Here is a 19,193-nt window from a genome sequence, read left to right on the forward strand (position 1 = left end):
CCTATTATTCACCCTGCAAAGCCTCCAGAGGCTTTTTTTCAACCCTCTGGGAGGCCAAAAAAAGGCCTCAAACCAGCCGAAAAATCAGCCGCGAGGCGCACGCATGCACAGTGAGGTAAGTTGGCCTGCGGCTCGCGTGCCGGCACGAACGGCTCTGCGTGCCACACGGGCCACAGGTCTGCCATCACGGTTATAGGATTTCCTTCTTGAGCAGCGGGTTGGACTAGAAGACCTCCACGGTCCCTTCTGTTATTCTGTGATTGTTAACTCTGCAAAAGGCCTTTCCTAACCCTGAGCCCTCCTCTCTGCTTCTCTGCCTCCTTGCAGCCGTGCTGTGCAACGGAGCCTCGCCATCATCCGCCAGGCCAAGCTGCGGAAGGAGCGAAAGAAAGAATACTGCATGTACTACAACCGCTTCGGGAAATGCAACCGCGGGGAGAGCTGTCCGTACATCCACGACCCGGAGAAAGTGGCCGTGTGCACCAGGTCTCTTGCCTTTGTCTTCCTCTAAAACAGTGGTTTCCAACCTTTTTTTTGGTTTTTTTTTGCGCCCCGTACCCCTAAAGAAATTTCACTCGAACCTCGCACCCCCCTGAAATTTAGACTTTAGGAACTAGCGAACGCGTTAAATATATGGTAGCATTGAATCGTTTCCGCTATGTAGGTGACGGCCACTAAATAACGATACTCAACTCTAAAATGAAAACCAAGTTAATCCATTGCATAATAAATAAAAATGCCAACGTAGAGCCAATATCCTGTTATTTACCTGGACTTTTCTCGCACCCCCTGGAATATCGTCTCGCACCCCTCAAGTTGGGAACCCCTGATCTAAAAGCTAAACATTAGAGATTACCTAACCACCTGCAATCTCACCTTGTAATACCTTGGCCCCTTTCAGATGGACAGGCATACGAACCGTACGACTTAGGAGAACCGATGACGAAACCGTGGCGGGATTTGGGTTTGGCCGGTCTAGAGCAAAGAAGGACTAAGCGAGGGAGGTGATAGAAATATTTCGGTATTTGAGGAGGGGTCCATTTATTGTTCAAAGCACCAGCAACGGGTGGTAACTAACCCGGACTGAAGGAGAAACTTTCTCACAGGGAGGACAGTTAGCCAGTGGAACAATTTGCCACCAGAAGTTGTGGGAAAGCTTCATCAGTGGAGGATTTTAAGGAGAGACTGGGCTGCCCCTCTTGTCAGAAATGCGGTAGGCTTTCCTGCTTGGGTGGGGTGGTGGTGGGGGTTGGACTAGATGACCTAGAAGGTCCCACCTCTGTTAATCTGTAGAGGGAGAGAAACAGAGGAATAGAATAGGTTTCCTCCCGAAATTGTGGGTTGCTCCATCGCTGGAGATTTTTAAGGAGAGACTGGACTGAAATGGTCTAAGGCAGAGGTCTCCAACCTTGGCCACTTTAAGACTTGTGGACTTCAACTCCCAGAATTCTCCAGCCAGCAAGCTGGCTGAGAATCTGGGAGTGAGTCCAAGTCAAGCTGCTGGAGAATTCTGGGAGTTGAAGTCCACAAGTCCAGAGCTGGCTGGAGAATTCTGGGAGTTGAAGTCCACAAGTCCAGAGCTGGCTGGAGAATTCTGGGAGTTGAAGTCCACAAGTCCAGAGCTGGCTGGAGAATTCTGGGAGTTGAAGTCCACAAGTCCAGAGCTGGCTGGAGAATTCTGGGAGTTGAAGTCCACAAGTCCAGAGCTGGCTGGAGAATTCTGGGAGTTGAAGTCCACCCCTCTCTGAAAGTGGCCACGGTTGAAGAACCCTGCTCTAGTTTCTCAAGACAGTTTAGTCTTTTAAATATAGGTAGCCCTCGGACTTACGACCACCCGTTCATCCCGGTATTCTTCCCGCTAAACAAGACCAGCCGTTCCAGTGAATTTCACCTCGTTTCACCGCCTTTTCTTGCCACCCTCGTTAAGCGAATCACTGCAGGGGGGTTTACATTGGTTAAGTGAACCTGGGGTTTGAACTGGCGACTGTGTGTGAAACCACCAGAAGCCCCTTCCTTTTAGTGCCCTCGCGACTTCTGTCACTAAATGAATGTTGTAAGCCCGGAATCCTGGAAACTTGCAAGTCTGATTTTTTTTTTTGCTGTATCTCCTTGTCCTGAGGCTCCAGTGAATCGGGGTGGAGCCTCTCTGAGCCCCTTCCAAATCTTATCTGGATTTTCTGGACTTTTTTAAAAAAAACAAGAATGCTTTCTCCCCTTTAAGTGTTGATGGAGGTTCTCAGCCATCGAGGTCCTGGTTGTCCCAATGGTGCTTTTCTTAGGAGGCAACTGGGAATTTCTGGGTTTTTCTTTGAAGACATTTCACTTCTCATCCCAGAAGCTTCTTCAGCTCTGAGTGAACAGTGGAGGATGGAAGGATCTCTGCTCTTTGCAAACCCAGCTGGTCATTTGCATCCTTTTTAGAGAGTCGTTGAGGCCCCTTGGAGGTTTGTCTGTGTCCTCAGGGTCACCTGAGTAGAGCAAATTGGTGTGGAACAGTTCCAAGAAGGCTCCACACCCCCATTTGCACCACTCAGGTGTCCCTGAGGACACAGACGAACCTCCAAGTGGCCTCAACGACTCTCTACAAGGAGTACAAATCCTTCCATTCCTCGCCATCCGGTCAGAGATGAAGAAGCTTCTTGGATGAGAAGCGAAACGTCTTCAACGAAAAAAAAACCCAGAAAGTCCACTTGCCTCTTTAAAAAAAAAGTGGGACAACCATGACCTGGATGATGGGGAATCTCCATAGAGAGGAGTCAACTGGACTTCCTCGTTTCTCTTTGAAGACGTTTCTCTTCTCATCCCAGAAGCTTCTTCAGCTCTGACTGGATGGAGGGGAAGGGAAGGATTTATACTGCTTGCAGACAGCTGGTCATTTGCATCCTTTCAGAGGGTCGTTGAGGCCACTTGGAGGTTTGTTTATCTCTTCAGTTGTCCCAGAGGTGCTTTTTAAAGAGGCACCTAAACTTTCTGGTTTTTCTTTGAAGAGGTTTCACTTCTCATCCCAGAAGCTTCTTCAGCTCTGACTGGATGGTGGGGAATGGAAAGATTTATACTTCTTGCAGACAGAGCTGGTCATTTGCATCCTTTTAGAGGATCGTTGAGACCACTTGGAGGTTTATCTCAGAGTTACTGAATAGTGCAAATGGGTGTGTGGAGCCTCCTTGGAACGGTCGAAAGGATTGTGGTTGTGGAGTTGCGCTTTCTGTAGGATGTTCAACCGTGAATGGAGACAGGGCAGAAAAACATCCTGCAGAAACACACACCTCCACAACCACAGTCCTTTCCGACGTCCCAAGAAAGCTCCGCGCACCCATTTGCACCACTCCGAGACAAACCTCCAAGTGGTCTCAGGGACTCTTTACAAGGATGCAAATGACCAGCTGCCTGCAAGGAGGATCAATCCTCCCACTCCCCATTTGTGGCTTATGCCCCCTTGCACAGGGATTTAGTCAGTTAATGGTTGGCACTAAATTGGCGCAAGGTAAGAGACTTCAAGAAGGGTTGGACCATTTGTGAGAAACGTCACGACTCCGGGCTTGTTCCTCTCTTGACTCCGTCACCGTGCTCTCTCCTTCTACAACTGCTGGGTTTGGTTTAACAACTGTAGTAAAAAAAATACAAAAAAAAAAGTTATAAAATCAGGCACGAACCACTTCAACTTCGCCTTTCTTTAGCAACGGAAATTCCGGGTCCCAGTTTGTGGTCGTAAGCCGAGGACGGCCTGCCCTTCCCTCGGGCTCTTCTTTCTTACTCTCTGCATCCTCCTAAGTCATGCCTCCCTTTGATTCCCCTTGACAGATTCCTCCGCGGCGCCTGCAAGAAGACGGACGGGACGTGTCCCTTTGCACACAAGATTTCGAAGGACAAGGTTGGTTTGTCTCGGTCGCTAAGGGGCTCTCTGCGGAGACAGCAGCCCGTCGGGGAGGAGAGCAGGGGTGAAAATGCCTCTGGACGCTTTCAATATCTCGGTCATTTGCACATTCCCCGGCGAAGCATTTTCCCACAGTTACGGGGACGCGTGCTCCTACTGAGAGCAGAGCGTGTCTCTTGCACCAACTTGAAGCGTTCGGCCCGCATCCGCGTGCCCCTCGGCAGCAACTGGGGCTGCCTGCCTGCCTTTCTTTTTTTTAAGTTTTATTGATTTTAACAACAAACATAAACACACAAAACATAAAATATAAAACATAAAAGCATCCTCCTCCTTCATAGATTTACAAACAGTGTATCGGTTGGTTTACCACTTTTTTTTGTGCATCCATTTCCTAATCGCCATTATAGTTACATTACATAACAACTCATATTATCAATCAACAATTATATAACCTAATATCATTACTGAATCATCATTTGACTATAGTTTTGTTAATTCATACTTTAACGAGATAACTATAACTGACTTAATTTATTTTACAACGGAACCTAAAATCATACCAAATCTATCTGAATAAATTTTTATAAAAATAGTATCAAAGGAAAAGGAAAAGAAAAAGGAAGTATATATTCATTATATCCTAAGTTTCTAAATATTCTGTTATTATCTTTTATTATCTAACCATTGATAAAAAAAGGTCCCAAACTTCATAAAATGGTTTACCTTCTTGTTCTCTAATTTCAAATGTCAATCTACTCATTTCAGCACATTCCAATATTTTCTTAATAGTTTCTTCCTCTGATGGCTGCCTGCCCTTCTGTAGTAGGGATTACGGGGATAAAGGATAGAGCGGTTGAGGCCCTGGCCACACACACACACACACACACACACACACACACACACACACACACACACATTCCTGCACAAGTAGATGTACCTCCAGGCCGATCGGCACCTGGGCCATGCAAAAAGAAAAAAAAAATACAGTTTAAACAACTGCGATGACCCGGGCATGGCACAGAGGCAGCACAGTTCAAGATGCCCCTTTATGGCTCCAACTTGACCCCAAACATTCCCACGTTTCTGACAAGTCCCAGAGCAAAGTGATCGCACACGCACACACACACACACACCCCTAGCAGACACTGGCTGCAAGTAGTCCAGCCCAACTCTGGGAGCACAATGGCTGCAAAGCATGAAATCCAGCGGGACAGGGAATAAGTCAATGTTGTGGTTCGCCAGCAGCAGGTGCGGACGGCTGAGGTCTCGGAGAGCGAGGACTCGGATGAGGGTCCTGCGTGTGATGCAAGGATGGGGCCAGGACCACCAGGGAGTGGAGTGCTGCCTTTGGAGACTGTGGAGGCTGGCAGCAGTGAGGAAGAGTCCCCCGAGGAGCCTGTGCACAGTGTGCATGCATGCAGGGCTGCTTGAAGGAAAGAGCAGCTGCAGCAGCACAGGCGACTCGGGAGTAAGGCTGTAAGGGATAAAAGCCAGCCTTCGGGGTTGGCTTCTTTGCAGGAAGCAAAGACGTTCTTGCCCTTCAACCCTTGTGGAAGTTTGGACTATCCTGGTTGGTGTTTGGAGACTCTTTGCGTTTGAACTATTCCTTAGTAACTTTATCTAGTGTTCTTGGCAGCCTTGGACCACCTCGGCAAGGCTCGTTCTTATCAGAGACAATTAGTTTGAAGCGGCCTTTTAATCTTGAAGGAACTGAATTCGTAAAGAATCATTCAAAAGGTTTTGGTGTTGGTTTCCTTGGAACAAGGTTTGGGTCAGAACAGTCAATGAGTCCAGGAAGCCAAGGAACAAGGAAAACTAATCCAGGAAGGAAGGAACAAAGCAAGAAGTCCAGGAAACGTCCAACCTCGGCAACAGCACACAACCCTCCCTGAATTCAGCTTTCTTCCCGACAGCGAAGGAAAAGAAAGAAAGAGAAAAAGAAAAAGGAAGGAAGAAAGGAGAGGAAGGAAGGAAGGAAGGAAGGAAGGAAGGAAGGAAGGAAGGAAGGCCGGCCCCTCCCCACAGCGTCTCCTTAAGCCTCAGTCCCCAATTGTGCCTTGTGGATAGGGGCGGGACGCTCTCCTCCCGACTAAGTCGAGTCAGTCTGGGCTGTTCCCACCTCCTCTCCACTCTCCGTGCTCTCGGATCAGGAGGAGGTGGTCCTTGCTCCTCGCCTGAGCTGTGTCTCTCCTGCTCACCGCTTAGTCTCTCTCTTGGTCATCCTGCCCTCCTTCTTCCCTGCCTCACGCCGTCCCAATCCTGAAAGGCCCTGGTCTGATCCGGCCCGCTCTCCCGCATTTTCCTCCGAAGCCAACGAAGCCGCCCCGACAGTCTCAGTAGGCTCCAGTTCCAACTCCTCTTCCTCAGCAGATTCAGGCTTCGACAGGGACCCGACAACACCCTCCAAGCTCAGCATTCCAGGAGTTGATCCTAGCTACCCTATAATATAGGGGCCCCACGGTGGCTCAGCGGTTAAGATCCTGGGCTGGGCTAGAAGACCTCAGAGATCCCATCCACCTCTATTCCGTTTGTTGGCTGGAAAGAAAGAAAGAAAGAAAGAAAGAAAGAAAGAAAGAAAGAAAGAAAGAAAGAAAGAAAGAAAGAAAGAAAGAAAGAAAGAAAGAAAGAAAGAAAGAAAGAAAGAAAGAAAGAAATCTGAGCAAACCATGGATGGACAGAAGACATGTCTAGTTTAAGGAAAAGAAGGACCAGGGGAGACAGGAGAGCATCTTCCAGTATTTGAGGGGCTGCCCCAGAGAGGAGGAGGAAGGGGTCAAGCTATTTTCTCAAGTGAAAGACAGAAAGGAAGGAAGGAAGGAAGGAAGGAAGGAAGGAAGGAAGGAAGGAAGGAAGGAAAGAAAGAAAGAAAGAAAGAAAGAAAGAAAGAAAGAAAGAAAGAAAGAAAGAAAGAAAGAAAGAAAGAAAGAAAGAAAGAAATCTGAACAAACCATGGATGGACAGACGACATGTCTAGTTTAAGGAAGAGAAGGACCAGGGGAGACAGGAGAGCAGCCTTCCAGTATTTGAGGGGCTGCCCCAGAGAGGAGGAGGAAGGGGTCAAGCTCTTCTCCAAAGCACCTTTGAATAATGGAGGGAAGGAATAATGGATGGAAACTGATCAAGGAGAGATTCAACCTGGAAACAAGGAGAAACTTTCTGAGGACAATCCACCCCTGGAACAGAAGTTGCCTTCAGAAGTTGGGGGAGCTTCATCCCTGGAGGCTTTCAAGAAGAGACTGGGCTGCCCTCTGTCAGAAATTTGTGTAGGGTCTCCTGCTTGGGCGGGGGGTTGGATTAGATGACCTCCAAGGTGCCTTCTAACTCTGTTAATCTGATAGATAGGTGGTAGGTAGGTAGGTAGGTAGGTAGGTAGGTAGGTAGGGAAGGAAGGAAGGAAGGAGAGAGAAAGAAAGAGAGAGAAAGAAAGAAAGAAAGAAAGAAAGAAAGAAAGAAAGAAAGAAAGAAAGAAAGAAAGAAAGAAAGAAAGAAAGATAGTTAGTTAGTTGTGGGAGCTTCACCACTGGAGGCTGGACTGCCATTTGTCAGAAATGGTGTAGGGTCTCGTGCTGGGGTGGGGGTTGGGCTCAATGACCTCCAAGGTCCTCTTCCAACTCCATTCATCTGTCTCTAACTTGGCTCTGCACAGCTGCTGACCCAGCAGGGAAAGCCCAGCTGTCCAGATGTGCCAGCAGGATGAGAAACTGCCTATTGATTTATTTTTTCCCCCTGCAGCTGGCTACATTCGTTTCAAGGCCGCCTCCTCTCCCCGAAAACAGCAAGGAAAAGATTTAAATGGGCAGGATCCCATCTGGGTCGGTCATCCAAGCTCTGGTCCCTGGGACCGACCCAGATTGGATCCCGCAACCTGGGACGCATCGATCTGCCTTCGTTCGTGAGATTCAAATCGGCTGAAATCTTAACGGGAGGCCGAGTGATGCGCCATATCATTTCTGGAGAAGACAGGCGCACTCCCTCTTCCAGCGATGGCGAAGCTTTTTCTTGTGGTGTGCCGAAAGCGTGTGCGTGCTGTCATCCGCAATTCAACGCCCCCACCCCCACATGCGCACACAACACCCCCGCCCTGCCCCCTTACCTGCACTGTACATGAGTGTGCCTCCCAGCTGATTTTTTGGCTTGTTTGAGGCCGTTTTTGCCCTCCCGGAGGCTTGAGGGAAGCCTCTATAGTCTTGGGAGGCTGAAAAAAGGGCCCCGTTTCGGCACTTTAGGTATTTCCGGAAGGCCCGTTTTTCCTTCTTTCTCTCCCTTCTCTTCCCCAACCTACATATCCTCTTGCTTTCTTTTCATTTTTAACTTTTATATATACTGTTTTCCATTTTCATATTTTATTTTATCTGCCCTTCCTTCCTTCCTTCCTTCCTTCCTTCCTTCTTCCTTTTTTTTTCTTTCTTTTCCATCCTTTCGTCCTTCTCTCCTTTCTTTTCCCCAACATACATATGCTCTTGCTTTATTTTGATTTTTAAAATTTATATATACTGTTTTCCATTTTCATATTTTATTTTATCTGCCCTTCCTTCCTTCCTTCCTTCCTTCCTTCCTTCCTTCCTTCCTTCCTTCTTCCTCTCCTTTCTTCCTTCCTTTTTTTCTTTCTTTTCCATCCTTTCTTCCTTCTCTCCTTTCTTTTCCCCAACATACATATGCTCTTGCTTTATTTTGATTTTTAAAATTTATATATACTGTTTTCCATTTTCATATTTTATTTTATCTACCCTTTCTTCTTTTTCTTTCTTTCTTCCCTCTCCCTTCCTTCCTTCCTTTTTCTTTCTTACTTTCTCTTTCTCTCTCTTTCCCTTCCTTCCTTCCTTCCTTCCTTCCTTCCTTCCTTCCTTCCTTCCTTCCTTCCTTCCTTCTTCCCTCTCCTTTCTTCTTTCCTTTTTCTTTTTCTCTCCTTTCTTTTCCATCCTTTCTTCCTTCTCTCCTTTCTTTTCCCCAACATACATATGCTCTTGCTTTCTTTTCATTTTTAACTTTTATATATACTGTTTTCCATTTTCATATTTTATTTTATCTACCCTTTCTTCTTTTTCTTTCTTTCTTCCACTCCTTCCTTCCTTCCTTTTCTTTCTTCCTTTCTCTCTTCCCTTCCTTTCTTCCTTCCTTCCTTCTTCTCCCTCTCTCTCTTTCCTTCCTTCCTTCCTTCCTTCCTTCCTTCCTTCCTTCCTTCCTTCCTTCCTCTTCCCTTCCTTCCTTTTTTCCTCTCCCTCTTCTCCTTCCTTCCTCCCTTCCTTCCCCTTCCCCTCACATACGTTCTTGCTGTCATTTTATTTTAGTAGATGGAATAGAAACTTTATTGTCACTTTGAATGCACACTAATCGGCGTACGTTAAAATGAAATTTGGTGGCCCGCCCAGTCTTAAAAGGGTCACCGCCTCCAACAGACGCTACCTATAAGCACAACAAAATACACACACATGCGCGCGCACACACACACACACACACACATGCAAAATTATGCCTGGACAGACCCACGTAGATAGTAGGAAACAGAGAAACACCCCTGCCACCTTTGCAAACGGAGGGAGAAATCCCTTTGCTTGTCCGGCGCAGAACGATGCAACCCGAGAGCTTCGTTTTTTGGGGGGATGGTGCATTTCTGCCCCACCCCCCCACATTCATTCCTGGAGTTGCCCCCCCCTCCTCTGCATCTGGTCCAGGCATCCCCTGCGTAGGGGAGAACCGCTTGCTGGTGATTTATAGCCGTGGGAGAGGCGGCTGCCCCGCAGGACGGCCTGACTTCTGCACCCGATCCTGCAGCTTCCTCTTAACCTGGTAATTACCAGGAAAAGGTGGCGGCCGCCTCGTTTGTCAAAGCGGGAGCCGAAAGAGAGCAGCGCCGCGGAGTTAATTCCTCCCGCAGGCACGGGGGGCTCCTGCCGTGACGAGGCTCGGATCTTCCCGCACACCTGACCAGGTGCCCGGAGGGAGCATCCGGCCATTTCAAGGGACCTTGGAGGCCATCTAGTCCAGCTCTCCCTGCTCCAGCAGGAGACCTTACACTATTCCAGACCAGGGGCTGTCCGGTCTCTTCTTAAAAGCCTCCAGTGATGGAGCACCCACAATTTCTGGTGGCCAGCTGTTCCACCGGTTAATGGTCCTCACTGTTACGAAGTTTCTCCTGAGTTCCAGGTTGCTTCTCTCCTGCTAAGGTACTAATACCACCCTCTAAAGCCTTAGTAAGACTACACCTGGAGTACTGCGCCCTGTTTTGGTAACCAGGCTATAAAAAAAGAGTGTTGAGACTCTGGAAAAAGTGCAGAGAAGAGCAACCAGGATGATTGAGGGGACTGGAGGCTGAAACATACGATGGACAATTGCAGGAACTGGGCCTGGCTGGTCTAGGGAAGAGAAGGACCAGGGGAGCCAGGAGAGCATCTTCCAATATTTGAGGGGCTGCCACGGAGAGGAAGAAGGGGTCAAGCTATTTTCCAAAGCACCTTTGAAGGCCAGGCAAGGAATAATGGATGGAAACTGAACCAGGAGAGATTCAACCTGGAAATAAGGAGACAGTGAGGACAATCAACCCCTGGAACAGAAGTTGCCTTCGGAAGTTGTGGGAGCTTCATCCCTGGAGGCTTTCAAGAAGAGACTGGACTCCCATCTGTCAGAAATGGTGTAGGGTCTCCCGCTTGGGCAGGGGGTTGGACTAGATGACCTACAAGGTCCCTTCCAACTCTAATTGTCTGTTCCCTGTTATCAGGATTAGTTTCCATCCGTTGCTCCTTGTCTTTTGGTGCCTTGAAAAATAGTTTCACCATTTCATCTTTAGTAGAATGGAATGGAATGGAATGGAATGGAATGGAATAGAATAGAATAGAATAGAATAGAATAGAATAGAATAGAATAGAATAGAATAGAATAGAATAGAATAGAATAGAATAGAATAGTTGAAGGGAAGGGAGAATGGAACGGAAAAGAACAGAACAGAATATGGAAAGGAATGGAATAGAATAGTATAGAACAGAACAGAACAGAACAGAATAGAATAGATGAAGGGAAGGGAGAATGGAATAGAATAGAATAGGAATAGAATAGAATAGAATAGAATAGAATAGAATAGAATAGAATAGAATAGAATAGAATAGAATAGAATAGAAGAATAGAATAGAATAGAATAGAATAGAATAGAATAGAATAGAATAGAATAGAATAGAATAGAATAGAATGGAATAGAATAGAATAGATGAAGGGAAGGGAAGGGAGAATGGAATAAAATGGAACAGAACAGAATAGAATAGAACAGAACAGAACAGAACAGAATAGAATAGATGAAGGGAAGGGAGAATGGAATGGAATGGAATGGAATAGAATAGAATAGAATAGAATAGAATAGAATAGAATAGAATAGAATAGAATAGAATAGATGAAGGGAAGGGAGAATGGAACGGAACAGAACAGAACAGAACAGAATATGGAATGGAATGGAATAGAATAGTATAGAACAGAACAGAATAGAATAGATGAAGGGAAGGGAGAATGGAATAGAATAGAATAGAATAGAATAGAATAGAATAGAATAGAATAGAATAGAATAGAATAGAATAGAATAGAATAGATGAAGGGAAGGGAGAATGGAATAAAATAGAATAGAATAGAATAGAATAGAACAGAACAGAATAGAATAGATGAAGGGAAGGGAGAATGGAATAAAATGGAATAGAACAGAATAGAATAGAACAGAACAGAATAGAATAGATGATGGGAAGGGAGAATGGAATGGAACGGAATAGAATAGAATAGAACAGAATAGGAATGGAAGGGCCCTTGGAGGTCTTCTAGTCCAACCCTCCACTCAAGCAGGAGATCCTGTACTATTCCAGATAAGTGGCCGTCCGGTGGTCTCTTCTTAAGAACCTTCAGTGATGGAGAGAAGGAGAATGCACGATGCCCTCCAACCCAACCCCCACCCCCAGTCTCACCCTGGGTGGGCCCTGGATCCCAGGGCCTCCCCTCCTCCTCCCCCCACGGCTGTGATGGGAAACCACGGTTAGTGGCAAGCTGGGGTTTGGGCCCAGGCAGGCTGCGGCGGCTGCGGCTGCTGTTGCAACAGCTTTTTCCCTTCAGGGGACTTGGCCCGAATCAGCATTTTTCTCCCTAATAGAGCTTCAAAATTCCGTGGTGAGCAATTTGGGAATTCACGTGGCATTTCGGGTTCATTAGTTGCCGGGCCCGCCTCGTCAGGGCCGCCTAATACAGGCCGCGGCGCGCGAGCGCTTTGCCGTTAATGTGGCCGTTATTTGCAGGGACGTCGCCGGGTGCAAACGAGGTTAATTGAAATGAGGAGCGCTGCTTTTCGGGGTAATGGCTCGGCCCCCGGGAAGCTGGGAGGGGCCCCAAGCCCCCGCGTCGGGGTGGGAGGGGGGGGGAGGGGCTTTTATTATCCCCTTTTTATTAGAGCTAATTTGATCGCTCTATCAAAAGCTACATTAAAGGCGTCCGTGGACGGTCACGCCACGGCCGATCGCCAAACGAGCCCTGGAGCCTTCTCCTTTATTGGAGTAGCCTGCAGTTAAAAGGCAATTAAAAAATAAACTCTTTGCTTTCAAAAACTCCCTTTGTTTTCCTGCCTTCTAGCTTGCCGTTCCCTCCTTCCTCCCCCCACCCACCCACCCCGGCTTCTCACACTACAGGTATTCCTCTCCTTACAGCGGTTCCAGGGGTGGTGTGATGACCCAGGGTGGGATACAAAGCAAACACAGTCAGAGAAAACAGGTGAAGCCCCTTTGATTCCTTCACTTTGCTTCCAAGCTCCGAATATTCCTGACGGAAGACAGAAAAACTCCCACACAAACAGTTACAACAAGAAGGGAAAAAGCCACACAAACCAGGCAAGAAAAGGGCTGGAGGACGTCCACAGATAACACACACTGGGAAGGACGCCAAACTCAAGAGAGGAACCATAAACTAGAGATATTTACACGCTTTGTTTCCAGCACTCGCCCGTACGCGTGTCCGTCCCCTTATTCAGCTGTCACAGCTGCAGCCCATGAAGGGGATCAGGGCCCTTTCCTTCCCCGTAGACCACACCACTCACGTTTCTCCCTTATCCGCTCCTCCTTGCGTGCCCTAGGATGGAGAGGGGATGGGCCTGGGTCCTCCCCTGACTGCCCAGCCGGCTTCTGCCCTTCGCCAGCCTCCTCCGCAACCTCCGGAGCCACATTCCTACTCCCTGTAGGCTGTTCCTCCTCTCCCTCAGAGTCAGTCTCCAACAGAGGCATGACAGGTGGGATGTTATCGGTTCGGCCCGGTTGTACAGAACCGGTACCTCTGAAGAGCAACAGACACCCAACCGCTTCTGTGTTTGCTGCTGTTTTGGCCCACCTGCCCACCCGGGCTCTTACCTGCCCTGTATTTCTTGCTTTGTCACCTTAGCTGCTTTGCGCGGCACAGCTGAGGTTTAAAAAGCAGGGGGGAAAGTGCTTTTTCAAACGCTGCGCCCCTGTGCGCTGCGCTTTTCCGCTCTCCGGGCAGCAGCACAGCTTAAAGTTTCTTTACACTCAGGTGCCGCTTACCGGTAGCATCACCGGTTGAATCCCACCCCCTGAGCGGTTCGCTTAGCGACCGAAGTTTTAACAACGGCACTGAAGAAGAAGGGACTTGCGATGGTTTTTCATACTTAACGACAGTTGCAGCATCCCTACAGCCCTGTGATCAATGTTTAGATGCTTGGCTTTTTTCCTGAAGAATTCTTTTCCCTTAGGGTACTCTTCTATCTTTACTTTTTTAAAAATAAAAAAGAAATTTCTAACCCAAACTGACACACCTTCTTCTTCTTCTGATCTTCGTCCGTTCCGGGCTGCTGTCACAGCTTCTTAGCGGCTTAATGACTGCTTCCCTCTGCTACAGGAGCTTCCTGGGTCAACCAGGGTCTTTGCGATGTCCCTGGGATTGACAGGATTCACTTACCGTCTCTCCAGGACAGTTCGGGTCCACTTAGACCATCTGGCTGCGGCGGTATCGGCGGCTTTCTCTGGAGCTCAGAGAAAGCCGTCGTTCCGCGGTGGCTCCAGCCCCACCCTCACGTGATCCCCTTTTGCGACCTTCCGTCACTGGAGAATCCACATTCACTCCACCATGTGACTCGTTTAACAAGCGGGCTGATTGTCTATGGAGATACCTCCAGGCGGCCTCAACGGCTCTCTAAAAGGATGCAAATGACCAGCTCTGCCTGCAAGGAGTATCAATCCTTTCATTCCCCTCCACCCGATCAAGAGCTGAAGAAGCTTCTGGGATGAGAAGGGAAATATCTTCAAGGCAAAAAGTCCACTTGCCTCTTGGAAAAGCACATTTGGGACAACCGGAGCGATTCCCTTAAGAAATGTAGCAAGAGAATTTGTAAAACGGGGCAAAACTGACCGTTCATATCACCCTCTAGTCCTTCTTTTCACTAGCCTAAACGTGTCCAATTCCCGCAACCGCTCTTCATAAGTCCACCTGCATTTAAAGGACAAAAGACCCCTCTTTCAAAGACAGCAAAATCCACGTTTTGGACAGAGAGAAACCCTGGTTTGAACGAAGGGTCCCAGTGGTCATCTATGTCCAAGATCTCTCAACAGAGCGGGAGAGGACGCGACATCTATCTCCGGTCTACAACACAGTCTTTTCAGCAGTTCCAAGAAGGCTCCCCACACCCATTTGCACCACTTAAGTGACCCTGAGGACACAGACAAACCTCCAAGTGGCCTCAACGACCCTCTAAAAGGATGCAAATGACCAGCTCTGCCTGCAAGGAGTCTCAATCCTTCCATTTCCCCACCATCCGCTTAGAGCTGAAGAAGCTTCTTGGAAGAAGAAAGAAATATCTTCAGAGCAAAACCAGAAAGTCCCGTTGCCTCTTGATTAAAAGACCATCACCTGGAGGACGGAGAAGCTCCCTCGATACTTTGCTCTTCCTAAGTTTTATCCCCTCACCCCATTCATTATCTGTGTTGCCCTCCATGCAGAATTGCAACTATGGCCTCACCAGCGCAGCGTAGAGGGGTACTTTCACGTTCCCATGAAGTGGAGGGGATAGGGGTTGTTTTTTTGGGTGGGGGGGTGTTGGTTGGTTGGTTTTCTGACTTGCAGGAGGTCCTCACTCAATCCTTTCCTCTCTTTGCTTTCCCCCTGTCAGATGCCCGTCTGTTCCTACTTCCTGAAGGGGATCTGCAGTAACAGCGACTGCCCGTACAGCCACGTCTACGTGTCCAGGAAGGCAGAGGTCTGCTCGGACTTCCTGAAGGGCTACTGTCCCCTGGGGGAGAAGGTGAGGACAGGGGCCCACGGATCCAGCTCGTTCTCAGGTTGTAACTCGTCTCTCTAGTTGGCCCTCGCAAGGGCCAAGGCTGCAGAGTCCTTTTCCTGGGGCCATCTTGAAATGGAGAAGTGGGCGGGGGGGGGTTGTGTCTCCTCCACCATCTTCAGATCGTGGCCAAAGAGGGCAAGGAGGCCTCTTCAGTTAGTACAAGGGTATCCCAAGCTTAGCATCTGGAAGATTTGTGGACTTCAACACCCAGAATTCCAGGGGTTGAAATCCACAATTCTGAGAGTTGAAATTCACAATTCTAGGAGTTGAAATCCACAATTCTGGGAGTTAAAGTCCATAATTCTGGGAGTTGAGATCCACGATTCTGGGAGTTGAGATCCACAATTCTGGGAGTTAAAGTCCATAATTCTGGGAGTTGAGATCCACAATTCTGAGAGTTGAAATTCACAATTCTGGGTAACTCCCAGAATTGTGAATTTCAACTCTCAGAATGTGGATCTCAACGTCCATAATTCTGGGAGTTGAGATCCACAATTCTGAGATTTGAAATTCACAATTCTGGGAGTTGAAATCCACAATTCTGAGAGTTGAAATTCACAATTCTAGGATTTGAAATCCACAATTCTGGGAGTTAAAGTCCATAATTCTGGGAGTTGAGATCCACAATTCTGAGAGTTGAAATTCACAATTCTGGGAGTTGAAATCCACAATTCTGAGAGTTGAAATTCACAATTCTGGGAGTTGAAGTCCACAATTCTGAGAGTTGAAATCCACAGTGCTGGGAGTTGCAAGGAAAGCCGCAGAAGTCTTTCTTTCTCTCCCCCAAACTCCTCCAGAAAGGAGCCTCTTGGAGCAGGAGGCCTTGCAGGGTCCCAAAGACCCATTTCTGGCGGAGTTTGGGGGAGAGAAAGAAAGACTTTTGCGGCTTCTGCTTCTTTCCTTGCGTGCAGCCAAAAGCAGAAGAAGGAAGAAGCGGAAAGAAGCAGCCCGGTGGCCTAGCCAGGCGCGTGGGGCGAATCGAGCAAGTCCCCCCCTCCTCCCTTTCCCCCCTCCCCTCACTACCTCGTGTTGTTCGCAATGCAAGCGACACAAGCCTTGTGTTCCCGTGGGCCCCGTAACAATTTAACAACTGGCATAACGACCGACCGCAACGTGAAAGGTCGTAAAACCGGACAGGACTCACTTAACCAACAGCTCGCTTGGCAGTGAGAATTCTGATTCATGGAAACACGCGCGGTCGTCTCCGTGAACAGCCCCGTCCTATTTTGTGGGTATTTGCCTGGAAAAACCGTGAAGACGGCTTTCGTTTTCTTTTCTTTTTTTAAGTTTAAAAAATAAAAATAGACAGGGTTGAGATCGGTTAAGAATTTGCCGGTCTCCAGCACGAGAAAAGGCAGTTCGCTACAGCCGGGGGTTTTGTGCACACGCTTGCACACTAAACAAAAACCGATGCGCTGACGGCAGCACATTCTCTACATTCAAGGGAGAGGACGTGCGTCTGGCTGGAAGGGAGCCCTTTTGTCTCCTTTCCTTTGTGTTGTCTGATCAGAAGAAGAGGATGACCGAGTTGGAAGGGACCTGGGAGGTCATCCAGTCTGACCCACCCACCCCGGCTCGACCTGCAGGCCCTGTACCATTCCAGACGGATGGTTGTCCAGTCTCTTCTTTAAAAAAAAACAACTCCAGTGACGGAGCATTCATCATTTCTGAAGGGGAGTCGTACCACGGATGAATTCATCAGGAACTTTCTCCTTATTTCTAAGTAGCCGGATCCCGGTGCTTTGCTACGAAACTATGTGGCTGGGCTTAGTTTTTGGGGGAGGAAAATAAGGGGGTGGGTGTGAATTTCTGCCTCTGCCAACCAGCATCCATCGGTATTCCTCTGGCTAGCGTCCTGGTCAGTGTGTGAGAGAGTTGAGGGCTGCTTGGAAACTGAAGCAGCGTTTTCTGTGTGAGCAAGGAGGAGACAGCGAGGAGCCTGGGCGTGGCTTAGCTCAACTGTTCTGCCCTAAACCTGCTTGGGGCTGTGAAACTGGAAGTGAAACTCCTCTCCTCCGCTTGTGTTTTGCATTTGGAAGAGATTTCTTTTCAGGAGGGGAGGGAGAGTAGAACTCCTTAGCATCAGAGTGTAATAATAATAATAATAATAATAATAATAATAATAATAATAATAATAATAATAATAATAATAATAATAATAATAATATAGGAAATACTCTAAATGCTCTGATGGTCATTTGGAAAAATCCTTTTTTAGAAGCCAAGAGGAAACATACGGTCCCAATTTCAAGTTTGTAGGCTTTACGGTTCTGGAGATTTTGTGATGATGCGCGAGGGGTCTTTCGCTTTTATATAGACAGATTCTCGTCTCTCCTAGGTGAGCTTCCATCCGTTGCTTTTTGTCTTGACTTCAGCTGCTTTGAAGGACCAGTTGACCCCCTCCTCTTTATGGCAACCCCAACTAAAGAAATCTTTGGCAGGGATCGTATGAATTCCAACCCACGTACATAAAATCAGTTGCCTTATGTCGGCCTCGTGGGGCGAACCCGATAGGAATCGCGTTCGTTGGGCTAATTCTGTGTTATTGTGAAGCTACACTGGCGGAATCGGCCGAAAACTGAAAGGACATCTCTGCTCCCATTAAGGAGGCTGTGTCTTCTGAGTTTCTTTCTCGATGCATTATGCAGCTGAGGGCTGTGCTGGCTCTTATCTTAACAGATAACAGATAATCAGAGTTGGAAGGGACCTTGTAGGTCATCTAGTCCAACCCCCCCCCGCCCAAGCGGGAGACCCTACACCATTTCTGACAGATGGGAGTCCAGTCTATTCTTGAAAGCCTCCAGGGATGAAGCTCCCACAACTTCTGAAGGCGAGTCCTTCCGCTGATTAGAATAACAGAATAGGAAGGGACCTTATAGGTCATCTAGTCCAACCCCCGCCCAAGCATTCCTGCACCATTTCTGACAGAGGGCAGTCCAAGTCTCTCCTTGAAAGCCTCCAGGGATGAAGCTCCCACAACTTCTGAAGGCAACTTCTGTTCCACTGGTTGATTGTCCTCACTGCCAGAAAGTTTCTCCTTATTTCCAGGTTGAATCTCTCCTTGGTCAGTTTCCCTCCATTGTTCCTTGTCTGGCCTTTGGGTGCTTTAGAAAATAGCTTGACCCCTTCCTCCTTTCTAGGGCAGCCCCTCAACTATTGGAAGATGCTCTCCTGTCTCCCCTGGTCCTTCTCTTCCCTAGACTAGCCAGGCCCAGTTCCTGCAACCGTTCATTGTATGTTTGAGTCTCCAGTCCCCTCATCACGCTGGTTGCTCTTCTCTGCACTCTTTCTAGAGTCTCAACATCTTTTTTTTATAATGTGGTGACCAAAACTGGATGCAGGACTCTAGGTGTGGCCTTACTAAGGCTTTATAGCAGTGGTATTAGTCCCTCCCTTGATCTGACCGTTCCCAGGTAGCATCTCCTTTGCTGAATCATCCAAGGTCTTTCCCACATGCCAACCCATCTTATTAGAGCAATTGACTGGATTATATCCCACTCTGTTTCAATGGGGCAGAGTATCCTCCCCTGAAGTTGACTGTGGTGCGCCTTGTCACACACTGGATCACATAATGACCCTCTGGTCCTTTAGGGAGGTTATACAGAAGTGGGAAAACAGATGTTTTCCAAAACGAACAAATATCGCACTTAGTTGGATAAATGGCCTAGATATCAACGTGTGGAGCGCTTATTTTATTCTTACGAATCTACGTATTTTAAAAAGGTAACCTAGAAACTGCAGATAACTTCTCGAATTCTTCACACCTTACAAAATCGGTGACTTATTTCCATCACATGGGTACCATAGAACCGCAAACGTAGAGTAACAGAGTTGGAAGGGTATAGTTATTATGTGGTCCTGTATAATTTGATTACGGTTATCTCATGCCGGCTGGCGAATTCTGGGCGTTGAAGTCCACATGTCTTTAAAAGTTCCCAAGGTTGGTCTGGGGTTTCCTACTCAAGCCAGGGGGTTAGACTAGAAGACCTCCAAGGCCCCTTCCAACTCCATTATTCTGTT

General features: G+C 47.8%; 1 protein-coding gene across 1 annotated transcript in view; it reads left to right on the plus strand.

Moving 5' to 3' along the window:
- Positions 1-19,193, plus strand: part of ZC3H3 (zinc finger CCCH-type containing 3) — a 222,971-nt gene that overhangs the window by 166,243 nt on the left and 37,535 nt on the right. The window contains exons 7-9 of the mRNA XM_087931831.1: positions 328-486; positions 3,802-3,871; positions 15,003-15,134. Of these exons, the coding sequence (XP_087787957.1) occupies positions 328-486; positions 3,802-3,871; positions 15,003-15,134 (361 nt within the window). The remainder of the gene's footprint in view (positions 1-327; positions 487-3,801; positions 3,872-15,002; positions 15,135-19,193) is intronic.

The sequence above is a fragment of the Pseudonaja textilis genome, chromosome 3 (genome assembly GCF_049901715.1).
Source record: "Pseudonaja textilis isolate UNSWEBS1 chromosome 3, rPseTex1.2, whole genome shotgun sequence".
NCBI classification, from domain to species: Eukaryota; Metazoa; Chordata; class Lepidosauria; order Squamata; family Elapidae; genus Pseudonaja; species Pseudonaja textilis.